A 25645-nucleotide genomic window follows, 5' to 3' on the forward strand; every position below is an offset into this window, starting at 1 on the left:
GGGCTTGAAGCGGTGATCGACGCGCATTTGTTAATTTAAAGATATGAAATCTACAGAATGTGAGTAATATTATTTAACGTTCTACAGAGTTGCCCCTCAAAGTATATAGAGTATTTAGGGTGCACTGTGACGTCAAAACAGTGTAACGGTATAACCGTACTCTTGAAAATCACATGCGTGAAACCGGTTGAGTAAATAATACAGCTCATCTTTGGACTTTTGTATTTTCTCTGGGTTCCTGTATTACATCACACTAAATGCCTTTCCACCCTGATCTCCAGTCTCCTGGACACACACCACTGACTGGGTCCCACTACACCTGACAGTAAGACTTCCTCGCCTGTATCACACCTGTCTCCCTGCCACCCTGGTCTACAGTCTCCAGGACACACACCACTGACTGGGTCCCACTACACCTGACAGTAAGACTTCCTCGCCTGTATCACACCTGTCTCCCTGCCACCCTGGTCTACAGTCTCCAGGACACACACCACTGACTGGACAACACTACACCTGACTGTAAGACCTCCTCACTTGTATCACACCTGTCTCCCTGCCACCCTGGTCTACAGCCTCCAGGACACATACCACTGACTGGACAACAATACACCTGATAGTAAGACCTCCTCACCTGTATCACACCTGTCTCCCTGCCACCCTGGTCTACAGTTAATGTTTCGTAGTGCATAAAATGGTGTTTAAGGTTGTCATAAACGTGGTGTGTTCATGATGAAAGTGAAGGTTATTAATGTGTGAATCGGATGTGTAAACATCATCCCAGAATCCCATTTCTTTCCAATACGAAGATGACTTTTTGCTGTTACCACAAATATACAGATGTGACTAAAATGAATGAAATATGCCATTTATAACTTGGTCCCGATTCTTAAACGCAGTTAACACTTAATATTTAAGTCTGCTCCGAACACACATTTAGCCATACCTGTGGCATAACGGGGCTAAAAGGAAGATTAACTTAAAGATGTGAAATCTACAGAATGAGATGATTTGTCTTGAACGTTCAAAAGTGTGGCCCCTCAAAGTTTATATTGAATAACATAGGACTCGCAACATCGTCATTGTTGAAAATGTGTCATTAAGATAATCATCATAATTTGTGATGAATTGGCCAAATATGCTATTTCAAACATGATCACCATGGTGATGATTTATATACTGAACCGCAAAAGAAACGTCGCCAAGGATAGATTTATGAGAAACCCTATTTGTCCAAACACTGTAAACATACTTTGAGTTATATTAAAGAGATGAAACTTGGCAAAACTGATCATCAAGGTTGAAATTAAAGTGTCAAATGTTCTTAAAGTCAAACGCAACACTAGTCTCTGAGAAAATGGCATCACAAGTCAGTATCTCGTGTGTCCGCCATGTGCATTGATGACTGCCGTGCAACGTCGATACATTGAATGGATGAGGCGGTTGATGAAGTAGGCACTTGAGCTCACACTCTGAGGAACGCTTGACGCAGTTCAGCTGAGTTGTCGGCCTTGGTCGGACGTCGTTCAGCCGTCTTTGAATCTGGTCCCACAGGTGCTCAATGGGATTTAAATCGGGACTGAGGGCAGGCCACTACATGGTTCTGATGTCATTCTGCTGGAGGAAGTCTCTTGCTGCTCTTGCAGTGTGGGCACGGGCGTTATCATGCTGAAACTCGTGGTTGAGGCGACGTGTCAAATGAGGTATGGCGTGTGGTCTCAAGACTTGATCCATGTACCGAGCTGCTGTGACACCATTGCCTCTCCCTGGACCATGTTCTCGAAGACCACAGGGCGAACCCTCTGTGCAAGACCAATTTCACTCCGCACCATAATGCTCGGACCACCCCACGAGTCTCTCAACAACACAAGCGTCCAAATAACGTTTCCCACGGCGTCGCCAGACTCTCTCTCTGTCATCTGATGATGAGATGAGGTAACGGCTCTCGTCTGAGAAGAGGACTCTTCTCTACTGCTGGTGGCGCCAGTGCTGGTGCTGTGTTGCCCACCGAAGACGGTCCCGGCGATGACGTGGTGTCAAAATGGGTCCTCGGTGTGGCCTGTGACAGTGGAGGTGTCTGCTCGTCAATCGTCAACGCACGGTGTCCGCACTAATATGTCGCTGGTGTGTCCCCATGGTCTCTCCAGCAGTTTCTGCAGCAGTAACAAAGCGATCTTGAAGATGCCGTCGCACTATCTGACGATCCTGACGTCGGCTGGTGACCCTTGTTCTTCCACTACGTGGTCGGTCATCTGTCGTGTTGGTGGTCTGGTACCTTTGCTGGAGCCTGTATATGGTCCTCACGTGGACTTGAAATGCATTGGCTACTTGCCGGGCGGTTTGTCCAGCTTGCAATCGTCCAAGGGCTTGGTGTCACTGATTACTTGACAATCTTGGCATGTGGTAGCAATGTACGATGTCAACGTCCATCAAACGCCCATTAGGTCGTCTCGATAAGTGTTACCTTCGGTCTTTTCATGACATGAACAATACTGAAGGCAATTCAGGACAAATGAAGTTGCAAGTTACACCTCGGGTGGAATCACAGTCGACCCGGTATAATGTTCACATGTGGTGCCAGTTCCACATTTTCGTCTCGCGCATTTGTTACAGTTTATTTCATAGAAATCTGCCCCATACTCTTCAGTACACAAGGAGATTGACACGAAAAAGGAAGATTGGTGTTTAAGGATGTGAAAATAAAGGCGACAAAACCTTTCCCATATTCATAAAAAAATCTCTGCCAAAATCAGAGTCGATTGTATGATTCCGACTACATCATGAGCATGTGTTTATGAGTTACTGAAAAGGTGGGCATGTCCTGCCCCACCGGAGGCACCCGTCACAAAAACATGCAAAGGCAAGTCAGTTGTTCATCTAAAAAATACACGGGGACATGTGGGGCAAGTCAAAATAGGGAATTGCACCTGGAATCATTCTCCTTAATAATGTGTCAAATTTCGTCAAGAGAAGTACTTATGACCCTATGAATCAGTGGGGTTAACATGATCGCAGAATAATATGCCACTTTTAACTTTGTCCAGGTTCCTACACACAGTTAACATTTTAACCAAAATCTGCCCCGACCGCACATACAGCCATGCTTGTGTGATCTATTGTGTTAGTCTAACGCATTCATGTCGACATCTCACATACATAAGCGGCTTGGAAGCTGTTGTCCAGCCATTAATAGCATAACAGAGCTTAGATTGATGCTTATTTATTAATCAAATACATGAAAATTACAGAATGAGAGTAAATGTATTTAATGTTCAACATTGTTGCCACTTAAAGTTGATACTGAATAGAATATGATTAACTATATCGTCATTAGTCAAAATGTGGCATTGAGATAATCAGCAATAACTTGTTATGAAATGGACAAATGCTATTTCAAATATGATCACCATGGTGATGATTTATATACCTGCCAAAGAACTTGCAACATGTTGAGGGTAAGGGTCACACACACCACTGACTGGGTCACACAACACCTGTACCTGTCAGCAAATATAAAAGGCCAGAGCCTGTACCACACCTGTGTCCCTGCAAATATGCAATCAATGTTATTACGAAAACATACCTTGTGTGCAGTCATCACCCGTCCAGCCCACGAGACACCCAGTGTCACATGACCCATTGTAGCGGTCACATGATGAGTTAGTGTCAGCACACTTCCTCCCAGCACATGGTTTCTTGCAGTGGACACCATAGCATTCTGACATAAAGTGGATAAACATTCCGTTTTTGAGTGTGTATATTTTCATAATAAATTCAACATAACAAGCGCCTTAAAAGTGAGATAATGACTGGTTTTACGATTGTGAACTTTGAGTGAGTGAGTGAGTGAGTTGGGTTTAACGCCGCTTTTAACATTATTCCAGTTATATCACGGCGTGTCAGCTTAATGTGGGAGGAAAGCCCAAAGTGATCTCAGACGTTTAACACTTCGGTGAAACCCACGAGCACGGGTATGGTGCTGACAAACCTAGAAACATAATCGTGGCGAACCGTTGTGAACTCTGATAACAAATATGCAATATGACTTAAATGTATCAAATCTGATATTTGAAATTTGGTTTCAGATTCATACTGAAGTCATCGCCAAGTCAGCCCCGAACATCATTGCGTATGTTTCTGTTTTATCAGTCCAACGCTTCAATGTTGACATCTTGCAGATATAAGATGGCTGAAAGCTGTTTTCCAGGCATTAAGTAGCACAACAGGGCTTGAAGCGGTGATCGACGCGCATTTGTTAATTTAAAGATATGAAATCTACAGAATGTGAGTAATATTATTTAACGTTCTACAGAGTTGCCCCTCAAAGTATATAGAGTATTTAGGGTGCACTGTGACGTCAAAACAGTGTAACGGTATAACCGTACTCTTGAAAATCACATGCGTGAAACCGGTTGAGTAAATTATACAGCTCATCTTTGGACTTTTGTATTTTCTCTGGGTTCCTGTATTACATCACACTAAATGCCTTTCCACCCTGATCTCCAGTCTCCTGGACACACACCACTGACTGGGTCCCACTACACCTGACAGTAAGACTTCCTCGCCTGTATCACACCTGTCTCCCTGCCACCCTGGTCTACAGTCTCCAGGACACACACCACTGACTGGGTCCCACTACACCTGACAGTAAGACTTCCTCGCCTGTATCACACCTGTCTCCCTGCCACCCTGGTCTACAGTCTCCAGGACACACACCACTGACTGGACAACACTACACCTGACTGTAAGACCTCCTCACTTGTATCACACCTGTCTCCCTGCCACCCTGGTCTACAGCCTCCAGGACACACACCACTGACTGGACAACAATACACCTGATAGTAAGACCTCCTCACATGTATCACACCTGTCTCCCTTCCACCCTGGTCTACAGTCTCCAGGACACACACCACTGTCTGGACAACACTACACCTGACAGTAAGACCTCCTCACCTGTATCACACCTGTCTCCCTGCCACCCTGGTCTACAGTCTCCAGGACACACACCACTGACTGGACAACACTACACCTGACTGTAACACCTCACCTGTATCACACCTGTCTCCCTGCCACCCTGGTCTACAGTCTCCAGGACACACACCACTGACTGGATCACACTACACCTGACAGTAGGACCTCCTCACCAGTATCACACCTGTCTCCCTGCCACCCTGGTCTACAGTCTCCAGGACACACACCACTGACTGGACAACACTACACCTGACAGTAACACCTCACCTGTATCACACCTGTCTCCCTGCCACCCTGGTCTACAGTCTCCAGGACACACACCACTGACTGGATCACACTACACCTGACAGTAGGACCTCCTCACCTGTATCACACCTGTCTCCCTGCCACCCTGGTCTACAATCTCCAGGACACACACCACTGTCTGGACAACACTACACCTGACAGTAAGACCTCCTCAACTGTATCACACCTGTCTCCCTGCCACCCTGGTCTACAGTCTCCAGGACACACACCACTGACTGGACAACACTACACCTGATAGTAAGACCTCCTCACCTGCATCACACCTGCCTCCCTGCCACCCTGGTCTACAGTCTCCAGGACACACACCACTGACTGGACAACACTACACCTGACAGTTAGACCTCCTCACCTGCATCACACCTGTCTCCCTGCCACCCTGGTCTACAGTCTCCAGGACACACACCACTGACTGGACAACACTACACCTGGCAGTAAGACCTCCTCACCTGTATCACACCTGTCTCCCTGCCACCCTGGTCTACAGTCTCCAGGACACACACCACTGACTGGACAACACTACACCTGGCAGTAAGACCTCTTCACCTGCATCACACCTGTCTCCCTGCCACCCTGGTCTACAGTCTCCAGGACATACACCACTGACTGGGTCACACTACACCTGACAGTAAGACCTCCTTACCTTTATTACACCTGTCTCCCTGCCACCCTGGTCTACAGTCTCCAGGACACGTGCCGGTGTTTGGTTCACAAGAGCTGTTGTGACAGTGACAGAACTTGTCACAAAATTCTCCGTACGTCCCATGACTGCATTCTAAATAATACAACATCCCAGATAAGAATAGCTGAGTTGTTAAGCCATCGAGTTTATTACTATCACATATACGTCATATAGAACTCGTGAAAATATCTCCTTTCCCCTGTCACTCGATCAGAGAAGCATGATATTTACTCGACGCATGGAAAATCCTGTTTTTTATGTACTTTTTGTGTTAAATTCTTTAATTACAAATATAAAACCTTGAAACGTAAAATCTCACACACAGGACGGTTCACCACCCTTTGTATTTGCGACTAAATAAGTTGTCTCGTGTTTACAAAATCTTTAAAATATAAACAAAAGTAACAAATAATATTTAGGTCACGAACTTTCTGTATCATACATGTAGATATGATTATACAAAAGCAACTCTAACAAAACATACTCTTGAAAACTACGAGACACACTGGTCAAGTAACAAAAATGGCGCTTTGCCAAACGAAGAGTCTCGATTGACGAGTTAAATGAGAAATGTACCGTTAAAAACGAACCATTTTCAAGAGAATAACATATGGCATGAAGCGATATTAACTCAATAAATGACCATCTGTCATTATTTTGCCTTGTCAATGTGGAAGGAGAGGTAGCTCTTGCATGACAAATGTTCCGTCAAAATGTTATGTTCACAGCAATGAAATATCAAGTGCTATATTCACTGCAATGAAATAATCACTTTTCACAACTTCGGAAAACTTGTTATTCAAAGGTTTTCACACAGATTGTATTGTTAAGCCGATGTAAGTTGAGAGTTCGAGAAGCACAATAACCTCAAAATGTTTGAGCTAGGGTAAAGACAAATACATTGAGTAAAAACATCCAAATTGTGAATCATAAGAGAATCTAATATAATACTATTGGAATTAAAGGAACACGAGATTAACAAATGCATCAGTGCATAAATGAACATTTATTACTACAGGAATACATAGCATTAAACACACCTGGATCCGAGATCATAAACAAAACTGAAGACCAAATTGTGTCTAATATCGGGGAGCATGCAGCTCAATCTATGAGAATAACATAAGTCTGTGACAAAATGTGATTCTGAAAATAATAAATACAATCCGACAAGTGGTCACTTGTTATGTATGATGGTATGACATTTAAGGTAGATTATTCAATGAATGAAGATTCAAGTTGACTAATTTGTAGGATAGTTAATTTTCATTTCCACTATGTCCGTTTTGTTTGCTCTTTGATTAACATTCTGCTCCGCTAAATCCTCTTGAGCTCCTTCCTAAATATTTCCTCCTCTGTTTTGGTTTGTGTTGGCTGTTGCACATCCAGAGTGACTGGGTTGTTGCTGTTGGATAAGAAGTCATCCATCCCCATTCTGGCCGTGTCAATGTCCAGGGGAATTTGCGCTGTCAATATCTATCCCGTATCCACTGATGCTGAAATATGTAAATAAGAAACACTCATTACATAAAATTTGATGATTCAGTATCTTACACATTGTAAATGCTGCATATGACTTACACATGGTGTATAATATTTTCTTGGGTTGTTGCTGAACGTCGTATCAATTACATTATTTCCCAATGTATATTTCTATTATAGATTAAATCATATACGTAACATGTATAGTATTGACGTTGTGAAAATTAACTTGTAGTATCTGGACATAAAGTCCACCTAAATCATTGAAATTGCAAGAAATAGTGATCTCATTGTCAGCCTGTCATATGTAAACAATTCTATTAATCGCATGTTGTTGTTCAGACATAACTATGCCACTTGGATTATTTTGAAAATGTCATATGACCTATCACTTTCTTTGCAGGGTAGTTCATGACCTATAGCTACACTTATATTTTGTTTTAGACATCATTATGTGTTCAATTTAAAATAAATAACCAGCTATATGGTGGACATGCAATTTCAGTTCTACCTTCATTATCAATGCCTCCTTCAATGCCCCATAGACTTTGGCCTCCCCTTCACGTTGTCCAACACCAATTGCTCTGGCAGGGTAGGAGAGGCTAGCCGAGGACCCCCGCCAGTTTAAACTCTGGCTGCGGCACTCCTTTTAACCTAGATGAATAATGTTAAAAAGTGTGTTTCAGATGGGTTCGTTTTTAAAGACATTGACTGATTGTTTTCCAAAATGTCAGGAGGATATTTACAAATTTGGTAATCAGATGTAGCAGAGCTTCCCATAAAAAGCTGATCAAATCATCCTCATGTTTTCTGCCAGTTGTCTCCAGGAACATCAATGAATGTGTTTTATTATCTGATTATGATGATTATTGGTTGTGTAGTTACAGTCATACATCCTAGAATATTTGTTTAACAAATATATTTACTGATGAGTATGCCATACCTGACTTTTTCATCATCTGTATGAATGATTGTCCGCAAGGTAGACTGATAAATACATGGAGTACAAATGACCTGGATGTGTGGAAAATTGAATAATGTAACTCGTACGTCTGGCAATGGAGCAATGGAGCAACTTTCCGATTTTCCGCTTCTGTAAAACAATCCAAACATGACAAATAAATAATATAAATGGATGATATTGAAGACAGTGTACAAAAAGTCAAGTCAGATTCAACTGTTCATTGAATATTATTTTAAAAGTTAATTGGGAAGTACAGGTTAAGGACTTAAGGAAATTGCTGCATTCACAAGAAATAGGAAGTCAATCTGCCTCTGAAACCATCATCCTACAGTATGGCATATGACTCAAGAGGGCGGATGTTGCTGCTTGTATTTGGTGAAATATAAAAAATAAAAAATTGATTGGAACACGTGTTCAAGTTGTTTATATGACATTGGCCTTGCTACATTTATAAATGTAGACTGTAACAGATACTGGATTGTGATACTGTTTTACGTTTCTGTCATGCTCACATCAGTTTCATTTCTTTAAATTCTCTAAATTTCATATCATCATATCAGTAAAACCAATGTGGGGTTACATGTTAGAACGTATTACATTATCTTGGTTCCACTTTAATGATAGGTGAATGTACCTTTTCCTAATCTTCATTTCCATGAGTATATGCTTATATTTTTGTTCAATTCATTGCTGTTTTGAACATAGATACACATTTCGCCTGTATCGCAGATCAAGGCTTCGATCGATATTTGCAATAACTCACAGGACTTGCATTTCCGTTGCGCAGTCCTCTGGCAGCCGTCTAATTTGCCGAGAGTATCGCATCCCTTTTGGTCACTTCCTCAATCAACACCGCTTCTTCAGCCCTTGCCCAATTGTAGCTGTTTATTCTCATCCACGTTGACAGGTTGATACACCTGATGATACGCGACGGCTGAGTTTACAAACAAACCGACTTCCGCATCTCTCTTGACTGAAGTGGTCTCGAGATTACCGTAGTACGCTAAAACGTGCCTGGGTCTTTATGACGGCGGTATCAGACTTATACTTATATACGCATTTCCAAAGATCGTATCATGACCCAGTTTAAGATCGAATCTAAGCTAAGCAAAATCGTCAAAACGTAAGACAAAATTCATTTAAGCTGACATCACATTCATGATCCCCGGACCTGGCACAATATCGCGACTTGACACCTGGAATATCCAGGCTTTCGACCAAGAAGAAATTTCTCTGTGATAAAGGACAGTATATAACCGGGTTTGTCTTTGGTACAAATATAGGTGAAGATAAAATACTTCGTATACGCATTTGGGTATTATGTATTCAACATTAACATCAAAATTGAAAAAGATTAAGCGCCATGACACCTTTTCTGATGAGCAAGGTTCTCTGTCACATTAGTGACGTCATGATCATTTCCCCATCGTCCTTGGAGGTGAGGTGAAAAGAGGTTTAACGTCACGTTCAGGATTATTGCACTTATAAAGCGACGAGCATGCACGTGTGTGTGTGGCTTCTTGTACTAGTCCGGACTAATGCCGATTTTATAGTGCTAGCCCGCTGAGATACCATGCCCCAGTTTAACACGAATACCCCACTCAGACACATTATACTCAGAGTCGACTGGGTTACAAGAAGTACCATCTTTTAACGTCTTTTTGGTATGACTCAGCAGGAGATCGAACTCTGCACCTTCAGCTCACTGGGCGGACCCTCTACCACTGGACCACGGAGGTGGTCTCATCGTCGGAAAGAAACTGGTAGCATATATCATACGGTCGTCCCTTAATTATCTGAACGCTGCAATTTAAGTTAATGGGAATAACTGTACAAGAGAAACAATTTTTTGGAACAGTAACAACAATGTTGTCCACAGTTAGATGCATTATAATCCTGATACCGTATATTTCCACTTCACAGATGTTGAGCGTGTCATCCTCTTCAGCCGCTGTACCCGGGTTCCTGATGGTGAGGTATCTGCCGCTGCCGTCACACACCAGGTCGATCACTGAGTTGTAGATAGTGGCAGGGAAGGTGTAGCACAGTGTCCCGTCAATGGAGTTGTCATTACTCAGGTGCATGGTGCAGTTAGCTATCCTGTGTAAAACTGAAAGTTAAAAAAGAACATGAACATCTGCATACTGCATAGTTGTGGCAAAAACAATAAAATATATTTAACATTTGTTAATCTAATTAAAACCAGATCTTAATTAGCTACAGCTAAACAGGGGTCTGAGGACATCCCATTACGGGTCACATCAGGAAGACGTTTAATCCAACCAATCAGAGCGTCGGTCGGAATGTGATTTCTAATTAGAAAACCTCGAAAAGGATAACAGGGGATAATCCAAACGACATTTACGGCCTGTACGACTACTTCCGTCACAATCATCGTCTATCTCTCGCTTCAGTGGGATAAACATCTGAACGGAAGAGACGTTGCATAGTACGTGGGAAGTACTGCCATACAATCTTGACCATATATAAGATATTCCAGAACATCCTTTTTGCTTAGTCTGAAATTGAAGTCGCCAGTTTGAGACGTGTGCCATAAAGCTGCTTTTTTGATTGGCTAATGTCGACATCGTGTTACTCATTTCATTGGTCGGGCAAATTTGCAACTAAAGCGCTCACTGCGATCATTGTATTTTAGTACTGTGACGTAATAAAGGTGACATCACAGATAGAGAGTCCATGCTCTCTCATGTCCCTGATATACACGGATGAGGTTATTTGTATCGCCACTAATGATTTGCCTGTTCTAGGAAACACACATCGGCATTTTGTGAACGACATTTAGTAAAAACCTTTAAACTACTTGCCGACCAGAAAGCACTAATCCGTAAAGAGTTCAATCAATCAGTAAAGTATTCGTACACAGTGAAAATAGTCCGTGTTTCCGGGATTTGAATCCCTGTTAACGTTTTCCACAATCACATTGTGCCCCGTACAATTGTTGCACCATCGTAAATAGCATCGCTGCGGAATTCGTGCGGTGCAGAAACCTGTTCAATGATTCTAACATGTGAATGTGAGTCTTACAAACCCAGTTGACCATTATTTAACTTTTGTATGAAGGTAATAGAATAATACACGTGGTAAAAATACATGCATACAGAAACACACACACACGCACGCACGCACGCACGCACGCACGCACACACACACACACACGCATACAATATTATTACAAAGATTGTTTATATGCAATGTTATGTTATTTCAGTACGTCTACAGATTCAAATTAGCATAAACATGCAACGTACAGTTATGTGCGGCTTCCGTCCTGTGGTAGACTGTAACATGATGTATCCTGTACTGCCGTCCCAGGTCCACCCTCCACATACTCGAGTAGTTGGCAGCAGAGTGGAAGCAGGAGCCGCCATGCACGTCCTGGTTCCTGCTGCCGTCCACAGCCTTGTCTGGAGTCCAGTTGTAACCACCAAATGTTCCAGATGTAGAGGTGGCTGTCTTGTTGAAGGCCACGTTTTCTGCTCGTCGGACACAATGATAATTATTACTCGACACAATCGAACACGTATCATCAGTATTTGATAGTGATTCATAAAATCATGCTCATGATATCGTCAGAATCGTACACATCATGACAAATCTTCATGTTATTTGGCATGTTATTCATGGATCCTTTCAAATGGCGTTTTCAAAACTAAAATGATTTATATTTATCTATCTGACTAGTTACTGGTAATTAATACTGTTCGTAGTAAGTTTACTGTAAGTTTTATAGATACACTACTGCCTAGAAGTTCATTCCCCTTACAGGGGCAACGCGTTACGCCACCCGTGTGCACCCCTTTGGTCACTCATGTGGAACCCGTCCGCTACACGTGTGACACCCGTGTGCAACGCGTTGAACACGTTGACCAAAGGAGGACCCATGTTAAGCTGAACTTGGAGGTGATAACAAGGAGAGAATTTTTTGATATCCTGACGAGAATTGTCAATACACATTTTATTATTTGTACTTGCTGATGTCTCATTTTCAGATGTGATATTGTTGGAACATATGAGCACTGCTGTGGCTTCTACATGATGTTTTGCGATGGTGTTAAGAGAATACATGATCCTAGTAAATGTTATTGCAATTCAAATGCTTTTTTGTGATTTGACATTAAACGTCTGTAGTACGACTTTCAGAGATCATGTTCATGAGTCTTGGCGGATCATTGTTTTATTGGACCCTAATTACTTTATGATGGTTGGGTCTCTTTGTCTCAGTTCCATAGCCGTGACGCTGGGAAAGGGCAGCATTTAATTAACGAGAGTAGGTTATATCATGGAGGATACAGTTGAGGGAGAGGGTTCCACTAACTACCGTACCACAGGAAGAGACCTGTAGACGTGAGCGCGGGGTTGTGTGTAAGATGGCCGTTGCATAATGGCCGCCAGGAGAGTTGAACATTGAACTAAAGCAGTGTTGTTTTCAAGGGCTTGTTGAATAAATTCCCCGCGCTACTGTCAGTATATCTTCTACTTGATCTTTGATACTTCGTTTTGGCATTTTTTTCAACATACATTAATAGTTTACTTGTCATATGTTTTCTTCTTTGATATGCATTTAGACGTTGGAGTACTACATGTTAATCAACAAACACTTACTTTATTATGCTAACTGTATGCGTGACCGATGCTGCCAGTAGAACTTAACCTGGTATGATCACTGATTTTCAGTGAACCATCCATATTATTTTCACCTCTATTTTGCCCTTTATGCAAACCCCAACCCTTCCCAAATTCACTGAAAACAAATACACAAGTATTCGCAAATTGAATGAGCATTTCATGTCTTAAGTAAGGAGAAGATTTATGGATGAACAACTTCTTTGTTACAATTAAGAGCGACGTTTCGGTGTAGGTTCTGACACCGTTATCAAGCAAGTGTTGTTGAAATTAGGTATTTAAGAGGTCGACTTCTGCCTAAGCAATTTTGGATGACCTGTCCCTCTTTGGGACTCCTGTGTGTGAGTAGGATACACATATCCATTGTGAGTTTGGTATTCACATAATTTCTGTTTTTGTATTGATATGATTTCCATTTTCTTATATTGGTATAATTTCATTTTTATCATTGGCTGCTCTGTTTATATACGTTTGAGTAGCTGTCCATCTCTTAGAAAAAGAGTTAGTTTGGAATTCGCTATTGCATCTCTTGGCTTTATGAGATCTATGACAGATTCTGACTGCAATTCTTGTTTCAACCTAGCCCGGGCTGGGGCTTGGTCTTGACATTCTAGTAACACGTGAGCAATGGTTTCAGCCTGATTGCAAGATGAACAAACTTTGTCTTAGTGCTTTTTGTGACTGAGTCTGAGGCGTGAGATGGCAATTTCAATTTTCCTTTCATTTGAGTATGAGTTTGGCTTATGCTGGATCTTGGTTTGAATTTTGTATAGCCATCTGCCGATCTTACCTGCGTCCCATTGGGCTTGCCATCTATCTCCTATAGAGGCTTTGACTTTGCTTTTTGTCTCTAGTTTACTAAAGGGAATAGGATGGTTATCCGCTTTGTCTGGAGCTAGCTTCGTCAATGAGTCTGCTTTTTCATTTCCATGAATATCTCTGTGAGAGGAGATCCAACACAACGCCACCTGTTGCCCTTGGTCCGACAGTTTTGTATATTCGTATGGAATATTGTTTGGCTTGGACTTTGAGTTTCTACCACTGACGGCTTGAAGTGCACTTAGCGAATATTATAGGACGACTGCCTTTGCTTCCGGAAGTTCCGGTATGAGTTTGAGTGCATGATGAATTGTCTCCAATTCAGTCGTGAATACTGACTGACCATCAGGCAGGCGAACTGAATGTGCTTGGGGTTTGGAGCTGTGGATATGGATCCCGTAACCAGCACTGTTGTTGATTAGGATTCTTGGATCCATTAGTGTATATGTTAACTTGAGTATAAGGTTCCGTGCAGTAGTCTTGTTTGAAATGTCGATAAGTTCTCAATTTTCTATCATTTTGTTGTCTGTGACGAGATCTTGTCAAAACAAGCTTTGATTAAAAAACCTGATGATCCTTTTTGGAAACCTGTCTTCTTTTTCAATGCTAGATAATGTACGCTGTGTAAATCGGACAGAAATATAACTGCAATAATGTGATCTTTACAATTTTTTAACAGAACTATATTTTTCACGCGTAACAACACGTCAATTGAGTAATGCGGTTGGAATAAGTGGACAGTGTTTTTTTACACGCGGATTGATACAAAACAGCTGATTCTTGGTCGGCGACAGTTGATTGTTTTTTTCTTGAAACATGTCTTTATTTTGAATATGGGTAATAAATAGAATAACCCACTCAGTCACTCGTGAAAGTAATGTTTAAAGCTCGGAACTTAAAACATTAATGTGGTGATGAATTTTGATATTCATATTATTATAATCTGTCAAATTGTACATACATGTATATTTTAAATCATAAATCTTCAAGGGGACTGTTCCTTACACCCATCAATATGTTGATGAATTGAACATTAGTTTAGTGTATGGATTATATAAAGATCTCACTAAGTATATGTTTTATATTTTGCGTGCATGAAAGATGGGATTAAGGGAGGAGGGAAATATTTTCCTAAAAATTTCCAACAACTAATGGAGGAAATTGGAAATGGCTGAACCTATAAATAACATCAAATCCGTGATAGATGTGACAGATCTCACAGGGTAACATTCAACAGGCTCATTACCTTGTAATCATGTTAACGTTTTTCTTAACAGTTTAGAAGAAGAGCAGAAATTTGAAGTGAACCACATTGGAAGAAATTAATGGTCAATGCTTTTTATCATAAAAAGCTCTCTGTTCGCTTAACAACAGTTGTTATTTTAGTACTTTCAAGAGGAATTCCAAACCTTCTCTTACTCTGTTATGATATATTATGTTAAAGTGAAAAAAACCAAACATTAACGTGAAACAAAGCATTTTCCATGGACTTGTTAATTTGCTTATTGTTGCTATACATGTATTCAGATTAATTAAAACTATACCATATCTACTATAATTTGCTGCCGTGTGTGAATGCGTGTAATACTTGCATATTGGCTCCCCAAGTTTTCATAATGCTTCATATGAAAGCAAACATTTGTGTTTTTATCAATCTAATTTCTCATGTCAGTGACTGATTTCAAACCGCGTGGTTGGTTTTACACAGCCAGTGTCCCAACTCTAGATCTCGTGTATCTACTTTAATGTTTCGCCCTCGTGATCTAACGTTCCAAAATTTCAGGGCAGAGACATCCTCTTAGACATACACAACAGATGCGTTCTGGACATATTATCTTTCGGTTTACTGTCTTAAAATTTACTTTATTAGTCTTCGAATGTTACGTCTAGTACACAGGACCGTTTAGCCCATATAAGGAATGTAGCAATCAGTGGATTTTCCAGTTAGCTGACTCAATGTTGGTTATATCCATTTTTTTTTGTTGCATATTAAGGCACCAATTCATCGGTCATGAGGTTTTGTTATGTTCTTTTAGCAAATAAGAGGATAGTTAGTTATAAAAATATACGGTATACAACGAAACTTTTCACAACTATCACAAAATCATTCGACACTGACACCGCATCAAACCCCGTGGTAGACTGGACACAGTTATTTGCGCACCGATTAGATAACTCCTACCGACAGGGTGGGGTGGTGGTTCAAGCGAAACGGACAACCCTGTCTGTTGTCTAATTAATGCTGAGCGGCGCCTTTGATCTTGACTCCAACCATGTTAATCGGAAACTGCGGTCCGAATTTATCAACCTGTTCATCTATTGTTACAAACTTGACTGTGTTGGTTACACAATAAAAAAAATCTAATTGATCATGAACTACTGAGGCGGTCAAGCACTTGTATCACAAATGTAAAAGCAGTCCCAAAAGCTGGCAATTATTTCGTCGCAATATAACTGAAAAAATGCTGGTGTGACGTGACATGTAAACTTACTCACAGATAATATATTTTTCGCGAGAGTGCAGCACAATTTCATTAAAGCTTCATTTACAATTTAATAAAACTATAATAATACGAATATCAAAATTCATCATCACTTGTCAAGTTTATTAAAATGTCACCAGTTGGAAGATATCACAGATAAACAAGGATTCTAACTAAGTTTGATCGTCTTTGACGCAGAGGCCTATCCCCACTTTGTCAGCACACAGCAGAGGGTTCACAGTTATTGTGAGAGAGTATGGTTTTACGCCGCTTTTAGAAGTTACTATGGTAGTACAAGCACAGAAGACATGCCAGAAACGCTCAAAGTAGTTAGTGAGTGAACTCAACGGAGGATTTTATCCATCACAACCTATGAAAGCTAACATGTGAACAAACTCAGTTCAACTGAAATTTAAATAATTAAGGCACTTGCAGTGATGGCTGTTCATATTCATTTCCAATATCCTCATAGAATTAGTGATAAATGTTAGAGTCACACACAAAACCTTCTCTTATTGATTCTTACAAACTACAAAACAGAAAGCGTGGTGTGTGCAAATGAGACTTATTCCTGCGTTAAATAATAAGACATTAGTGGTGGTGACAGCTTCATCATAATTGTACTGTCTAAAGCATCATTTTGGCGAACGAAAAACGTCATGTGGGCAAAACTTAAAACGAATATGTCAGCAATCCACAAACAATCACTTCATTAATGGAGCGCATTACACAATCAGCGACAATCGTGTCAACACGGGGGTTCCCCTAGCAATAAACTCGCATCTAAATTCACTTCTGGCCTACTATCGGCGACAATGGCTAGACTGGACCCTCGCGGAGTGGGTCATGCCATAAAGGTCCAGCAACCGAACACTAATTAAGACAGGGCTGACCTTGTGTTTATGGTCTGGTGAACACAGGTCATTGGCCGCTCATTAACTCATGATTCACATCTCACCACTTTGTTTTTTCTCACTAATAGTATTCATTTGATATATACTGAACAACAAAAGTTCCTGTGACATTGAATAAGATTTAATGCAAAACTATGTTTTTTACCAAATCTGAAACAATTTCGGTTTGAAACAGATAAAAGACTCCTGTAAGTGTTCAAATGGTTTAATTTGCCATACTGACTTCAAAAATGCGTGATTTTGTAAAAAAAAACATGCCAAAATGTCAATTTACAAATCAATAGCGTGTGTGTCCACCTCTGGTTGCGATGCAAACAACACATCTTCGTCTCATGGAATGGGCCAGGCGTCGCAGTCCTGTGGGATATCTGTCCATATCTACTGGAGCATGTTTCGAAGTTCCTTGAGTGTCTGTGGAACACGTGGTTGACGCCGATCCATCTCATCCCACATGTGCTCGATTGGTGAGAGATCAGGGGAGTGAGCCGGCCAGGGGATGATATTCACGTTGTTTTGTTGTTGAAGTCGAGCAATATGAGTCCGGGCGTTATCATGTTGAAAGGTATGCCTGGGCCATGACGACGCAAAAACGGTAGAACAACACGGCCGATGATCTCGTCGCGGTAGCGCTGTCCATTGAGATTGAGGCTGCCGCCCCCGAACCGATCATTTTCCATGACACAATGATTGACGTAACGTTCACCTCGACGTCAGTACACTCGAATCCGTCCATCGCTGTGGCTGAGGTCAAAACGAGACTCGTCAGTGAATAGAACTTGTCCCCACTGCATGGCCGTCCATCGTAGACGCCGTCTGCACAAATGTAGACGTGCTTGACGATGGTTTCCAGACCTGTCAAAATAGGACGTCTGGCGGGTCTTCTGGAAACAATCCCTACACATCTGAGGCGGCGACGTACGGTTTGTGAAGATATTCGTCGAAGGCCAGGGATGCTTCTTGCAGTCACTGTTGCTGGCTGGAATCGATTTCGTAGTTGTGTTATTCGAATCCAGTTGTCTTGTCGATTATTGGTTAGGCGTGGCATGCCGCTCCGATGATAGTCTCTGACTGCATTCGTCCGTTGCAAACGTTGCCATAAACACCAAATGGTGTTTCTGTGGACGTTAAATTGTCATGCAACATCACCTTGACTCGATCCTGCTTCAGGCATACCAATGGCTCGCAGACGCTCATTTTCAGACAGGCGTGGCATTTCGTAATGTTGAATAATTGCGTAATTGTGTTGTTTTTCTGAGTGGTTGTTGTCAGCACGATGCTAAACAATGCATATGGAATCCCGTTAAGGCACATGTTTTATACCCATTCTTGGGTAGTGAAATGCATGGGGCTGGCATAAAAGTCAACCTTTGCATGGAATGCATGCTCTTCTGTATCAGTTGCGTTTTTGTGACTTGATTCCATACATGTACTACAATATTGGTAACCAAACTTTACTTGTTTAAAAAATATACTAAAATGTTAGTGTCACAGGAACTTTTGTTGTTGAGTATATTTGTCAACTTCAACTGAAACCCGGTTCAGTGTTACGCGCCGACACCCGTTGCATACGTGTTCAACGGGTGTCAACCCGTAAGCAACCCGTTGAGCACCCGTGTTCTCATTGGGGAATGAACGTCTACTATGTTGCATATTTTTGCGTGTATTTATTCCTCTTATCAATTTTTATTGATAATGCCACTTGTACATTTGTAAATAAACTGGCATCCATAGAACTTACGTTTGAGTTTCCTTCAACAAACTACACATGTTATTAGATGTAGCAGGATCTATCAAACACATAACCAGGCATAAAACCTAACGATGGACGCATAAAATCCAATGTACCCCGAGTGATCCGACATCTTACCGACATGTTTTAAATAACATTATGAAATAATTAACAAAAATTAAAAAATGATAGAAATTACTTGTCCGATTCAGCTGAGGTTAGCTTGTGCTATGTCACGTGACTTTTATTAAATTTGAAAAGAGTGCGCCATTTTGTTTGGAATAAGGTATTTATTCTGCCACTCAGAAACCCACGTGCAACCTTTTTTGGTTCGTGTCGGGGTTTAAGGGATTAATTCACCCGCTGAGAAATGTATTTCCCTCCAATGCAGGATAAACAGTTATTAATAAATGTATAGCATGCCCCAATAACATAAGTATGCACATAAAATACCCGGAAGTGGGACTTTTTTCGTCGGTGCACGTGAGCATGTGTTTACAAACAACATGGATACCATTGATGTTGGAGACATTATTTTAGATGTGTCGCTGTTGAGGACGGCATCATCGATGGCGTCATCTTAGAAAATCAAAGTAGAAACACAGCCAAGTGAGTGAGTGAGTATGGTTTTACGCCGCTTCTAGCAATATTCCAGCAATATCACGGCGGGGGACACCAGAAATGGGCTTCACACATTGTACCCATGTCTGGAATCGAACCCGGGTCTTCGGCGTGACGAGCGAACGCTTTAACCACTTGGCTACCCGACCGCCCCGAAACACAGCCAAGAAAACTTTAGATGATTTGAAACTGTTAGATAACTTTTCGAACTTTGAAAATCATTTTTAACGCCTTATATATGAACCCTCCTTCACACAATCTAAACAAACATCTATGCAAGTTTTTCGTTAGTTTTCGAGTAATGGAGAGCCTTTTCAACATCACAGAAGATATTAAAGAGGACGAAAATTGAACTGAAGAATGAAGAGCGTGGTAACTTCATCCGGTTACTAAAAAACCACAAAAGGTCGCACAAGAGCATATTACAATAAATAATTATGTATATGTACAAATAGCAGACAAGATGGTAGTTAATAACAACAACTTATTACCTAGCAATTTTAATACTAATGGACATTTTACAATTTATCTCGATAAATTCTTTAGACCCAGTGTGTTTGTTGTTGATGAGAGTTTTACAAACTTTATAATATTTGGCCATTCAGTTTAATATGATAAAAGAAACCTTTGCTTCTCTCTTTAAAAATAATAACATCTGAATAAGAAGTGAAATTCTTCAGCAATAGATGGAGCATTACATAATTTACAGGTTCTATTTTCAAAGGTAAATTTAAATTTCTTGATTTTTAATCAGACAAAACATTGCTTTCGATGCACTATCACTAAGGGACTTAGTTTTCTGTTCCCGTGAAGTACAATTCCTTGATACGTATAAGTGTCCCCAATATCTAAGGTTTTACAGAATAGTGACATTTAAGTTGTGAATTTTCCGAAAATCACAATTTTTGTTTTATTTATATTTACACGTAATTTCCACTCTTCACAATATACATTAAAAGAGTATAAGGCTTTCTGTAAACCTTCTGGTGATTCATCAAATAATACAGCATCATCTGCATACAATAGAATTATAAACTGGATCCATACAAGTAAGTCTTTATCTTCATCATAGTTGAGATTAACTCCTCCACACCCAGATGAAAGCAAAAAGGATTCCACGACATTTATGAAAATTGAGAATAATAGAGGGGATACGTTTACTCCCTGTCTAACACCTATATTACAAGGAAAGTAACCAGTCACCCATCAAGATAACAACTCATCCAAAGAGAGAAAATAAAGTAAATTCTTTTCAATTTCATTAAATGTCTAGCTTGTAAAGTAATTTGAATTTTCTGGAGGTATATATACTGTTCCTAAAAACAAATCTTGTTTGGTGTCACATGGTGTCTTGGATATTTCTATCCACAGTACATATTGACATTCTTCGTCTATTATAACTGATATGCCATTTTCCAAATCACATCTTATTGCTACCCCAAAGCCACCTGAACGTCTAATTGCTCCATTCCTACGCTGAAAGTACAGTTTATAACCTGGTAATTGTAGATCATCTAGAGATTCAGTTTTCCTGAAATCCTATGATATCCTTGTTTTTAATCAAATTGGTAAATTCTTGATATTCTAACCGCTTTACATACATTTAATGAAAGTAGTTTTATATGATTGTGGTTACTTGCATCATAAACATTATCATTGTCATCATGATCATCATCATAATCATCATCATCATCATCATCATCCCCATCATTACCAACAATTTCACTATTACCATCTATACATTCATTAAAAACATCAACATTATCAGCATCGACAATCATGCCATCATTTTCTTGTACACTTTCAGTACGAACATTGTCACCAGTAGCGTGGATATCACCTAATTCACAAGCAAACGTACGTTTACTTTCACTGACTGGGTAATAATTATGAGTGCGGTTATCAGTGCTGACATGGCTATCAGCGATCACAACCTCAATGTTTTTATTAGTTAGAATATTGAGGAAAGTACATCAGGGAACATCCTTTTGGAATATAAAATTACTGTCTTGTTCACCTGCTACCTTCATAGACATATTCCAAGGATTACTTAAAACTGCTTATGCTGCATAGAAACTTGATGTTCTTAGGTCATATATACAGGCATAATTGCTAACTAAACAATGACTGTTATTTGATGGCTTATAAAATGAATTGTTTACACAGTCTTCCATGCTGGCACTATACGAAATATTACCAGCTTCATCTTTGGTAGTATTCTTAGAAGAGAAATTACAGTTAGTATCACATTTCTCTTGTATCACATCAGTCAATGAGTCTCTCACACCTGGTTGGAATTTAGTACTTTCCGTGGCATCACATAGCTCTTCTCCATCAAGAGAATCATTAACTTTTGCTCGTGAAAAACTAGTAAAATTACGTACAGGTTTGACAGTTACACTGTCTAAGTAACAATAAGAAGAACTTGAGTGATCTCCATTTGCAGATAATAAATCATCATTCCCTGAATTGTTATTTGTATTGATAGTGTTTAAAGAGAGCGGATTACCTGAAGTTATAAGTAAACCGTCACCGTAGTCTTTACTATGTACATCTATGTACTGAATGTTATTTCTGTTGCTTTCATCTAAACCATTACTCATTCTGTTCACGTTAAAACAATATCTTGACAGCGGTTCAGTTTTACATAATCTGTCACTTGTAAACAGTTGGTATAGAGTATCTGTCACATCTGGAGAGGGGCTAGCGTCTGTTTGCCCATGTCCACCTGTGTACCCACATCTGAATCCTCCTCTGTGACCACCACTAAACCTCTGCTTGGGGCTCTATAGGGGGTGGGGGTGGATAGGGGGGTGGAGGGGTGTCTTCCAGATGGTTGTTTACATACAACCTGTCAACTACTATGTCAGCCTTCTTTCCATCTCTCTTAGCAGTTCTGAGGCGGGGCATAAGGACCTCTCTCCTATACTGGGCTATTTCTCCTGGTAATTGTTCCATTACCCCATAGGATTTACCGTTGAGCTCCATCCCACTGACCTTTACGGCATCACGTTCTCTAGTATAGAGAAATGTACTGATGAAGAGATCGAGTCAATGCGGCAGTCCGGATCCATTCGAATCAATAATCCAATGAGCATATTAAACTGTCTATGGCTCTACGACATAATCCATTCAGGTTAAGTGGTGTCAATGATAACTTGAACATGTGTGGGGGGACATCAACTTGAATGTTAATGGAGACAATCAAGAATCAATCTTGAACTGTCCATGAGACAAAATGAAGAGATCTCGTGAGAATCGTCGTTATTTTCGGGACATTAAGTCCCAAATGTGGCATAATATTGCTGATCCATCTCGGTGCCTTTTGCAGGTGTATAAGATGTATGCGTCCACTCGTCCGCTCGACTACGGTCGAGATGTCGATCCCTTTCACATCGGCAAAGACACTTCAGGCATGCCTTAACCTGACGATCACTGGTTTATCCGATATCGTATTGGGAAAAACAAACTTTCCTCTCTCGTAAAAAATGTGTGAGATGCCGCCTGTCTCACTAATCACAAAATTCATTCTGTGAACAATTCCTGGCATATTAATCCTGATCAGCACAAGCGAATATCCAACATAATTTCAGGAAAAACTCCATCCCACACTATGACATCCCGCGGCTTGTTGATAAAACTCATCATGCAGAGCGATCCCTCCCGTAATGTCAGTTGTGTCACATTATAAATGTTGCTGATGGCACTAGGTTTGCTGGCAACACTGCTGGTGGAAACATAATGATGAATCTGGATAAGCTCGATGCAAGTCAAAACACTCCGTATTATCATACAATATGACAGTGACACTGACAAAAGCATACTCTGACCTCTTCCCCCGCTAGGCATTTTTCAAATGAGAGGCGGTTTGATTCGAAAACTCAATATTAGATATAATCAAATGACACAGAATCGGTTTTGTTACCGTTATTAAAGTTTCAAGTATTTTCCAAAACTATGTTCAAGTATTTTTTATTAAATATTCCGAAGAACTGTTTTTACTCAGCGAATAAATATGCACAAAAGAGTTCACAGGTTGTTTGGTTTGGTTCCAAATAACTTTACACGTCAATGGAAAACATGTATCACTACACACAAGGATTTAATGATAGTGTTTTATGTTAACATGGAAGCTCTCTAATAACGGGAAGTTAACGAAATTTTAAAACGGGGCGGCGGAATTTGGACTATCATACACCCAGGGTACGTCTCTCTATATTAATGTCACTACCATAACTCAACATTATTCGAGCTCTCAATCAATATTCAGTCACAATTATAATCAGAAATAATTGACAGTATACACTGCCACGTTACAATGTTCAACCTTTTGGTAACCCTTTGCTCTAAATTGGTGTGTCTAAATCCTGATGTGCTTGTTACTTCAGCAGGTTATATGTTTCACCTCAGACCTTTCCGAAAATTTCTAAATATTTATGATTTATTGTGTCCGAAGATTATTGAGTTATCGATGTTTCCAAAATGAGTGGAAACTTTCTTATTGAGAACAAACGACAGAATATAGCCTTTGATTACCAATGGGATAAAAAGACAGGTGGTGAGAAACCAAATCCGTACTTCACACGTGTGTCGTACAAGGTAGACCTCGTTATTTTCTTTTTGATATGATTACTGTGACCTCGTTAACGTCACGCTGAAATATATTTCACATCCATAAACCATGTCAATACTTATTTAGATTAATTCTTTACTAAAACAAACAATATTGTCCCAGGCATCAAATTCGGTTCACATTCTAAACTAGTTATGCAAAGATGTACATGTACTCCAGACACTATATAACTGAGCTGTATCCATTTGCCAGGTACGAATACATATAGACCGTGGTGCCTGATGGCGTGATGCACCCGACCCCTTTTACGACTTTCAATTTGATTTAATGTAAACTTGTCGTTGTGAGAGATGAAATCAGTTTGAACTACACTGACGGGCGAAAGAAACTTCCAACTATGCCAAGAATGTTTTGCGCATCAGTATATTTGGACAGTTATCAGTACTTTGTAGCACTTTTTCCAAACGTGTTTGCATATGAATGAATATACACAGCTGCACAATCCGATCACTCAAAGTCCCGATACAAATCATAAAAAAAAGTCAACGGAAGCGTGCCTGACTTTTGATTTTGTGGCCCAAAACATCACAAAGGTGAACAATAACATTCCCTACTGATCTCTAGCCTAACATGTTGTGTTTAGATCACGTTTGTATTTTCTTATTCTGATAGTGTAGACCTTGCCCTCTGTTTTTAGCTGTTTGCTGATTTTCACTACAGTACAGGAACAGTCTTTGGCGAACACTCTGAATTCCCTTTTATTCAAATGGTATGGACAGAATATAATTTCAGCTCATATATGAGCCGCATCATGATGGTTGCACAACCAGGTCATGGTGGTGATCGACTGTGGGTTCAGAGAGCGGTGCTGTTTGACGGTTTAGGTTTTCTTACAGTTCTGCATACACACAACTATGCATTTGAATTAGCATCACTCGATCAATTCTTAAATGAAGGTCTTGAGCATTGCTGCTATCATGTTTGGAGACACAATAACTCGAACATTTTGTTATTGCGTATGAATAGAAATGTGAACAATGCCCTTGTTAGGCAGGGCGTATACCAATGTCCATGCGCAGCCAGATTTGCAACCGTTTTCGCGTTATTTTATAAGCGTGAATAAATGCAATATCAGACTCATTCTTGTGAGATACCATTTTGGCGAAACTTGCGAACTTTCAATGGTATGTTACGTAGCTTTCGCATGATCATCTACCATATATCGTGCACTCGCTTTATAAAATATGTATCTAATGAGAATCAGTGTAGTATTCGCGTTTTGATAACGATATGTTATGTTTGAAATGCCGTCGGACAGCACGAGTACTGCTGTGTGGCATAAGGCAACAAACGCATATCTTTCACTTTTGTTATGCAAATTGTGTGATTGGCGGGTGCTACCGGTGTCACCCCCAATTGTCAGTGATCGATTCATAGAACTTAGATCACTATTTTGCCTTTTA

General features: G+C 40.3%; 1 protein-coding gene across 1 annotated transcript in view; it reads right to left on the reverse strand.

Annotated features, from left to right (window-relative positions):
* Nucleotides 1-2189: 2189 nt before the first annotated feature.
* Nucleotides 2190-25645, reverse strand: part of LOC139463698 (multiple epidermal growth factor-like domains protein 11) — a 30383-nt gene continuing 6927 nt past the window's right edge. The window contains exons 3-7 of the mRNA XM_071244954.1: nucleotides 11669-11893; nucleotides 10303-10509; nucleotides 5915-6046; nucleotides 3581-3715; nucleotides 2190-2284 (exon numbers count right to left, since the gene is read on the reverse strand). Of these exons, the coding sequence (XP_071101055.1) occupies nucleotides 2190-2284; nucleotides 3581-3715; nucleotides 5915-6046; nucleotides 10303-10509; nucleotides 11669-11893 (794 nt within the window). The remainder of the gene's footprint in view (nucleotides 2285-3580; nucleotides 3716-5914; nucleotides 6047-10302; nucleotides 10510-11668; nucleotides 11894-25645) is intronic.

Source organism: Haliotis cracherodii, unplaced genomic scaffold, assembly GCF_022045235.1.
Source record: "Haliotis cracherodii isolate W230 unplaced genomic scaffold, xgHalCrac1.p SCAF_16, whole genome shotgun sequence".
Taxonomy (NCBI): Eukaryota; Metazoa; Mollusca; class Gastropoda; order Lepetellida; family Haliotidae; genus Haliotis; species Haliotis cracherodii.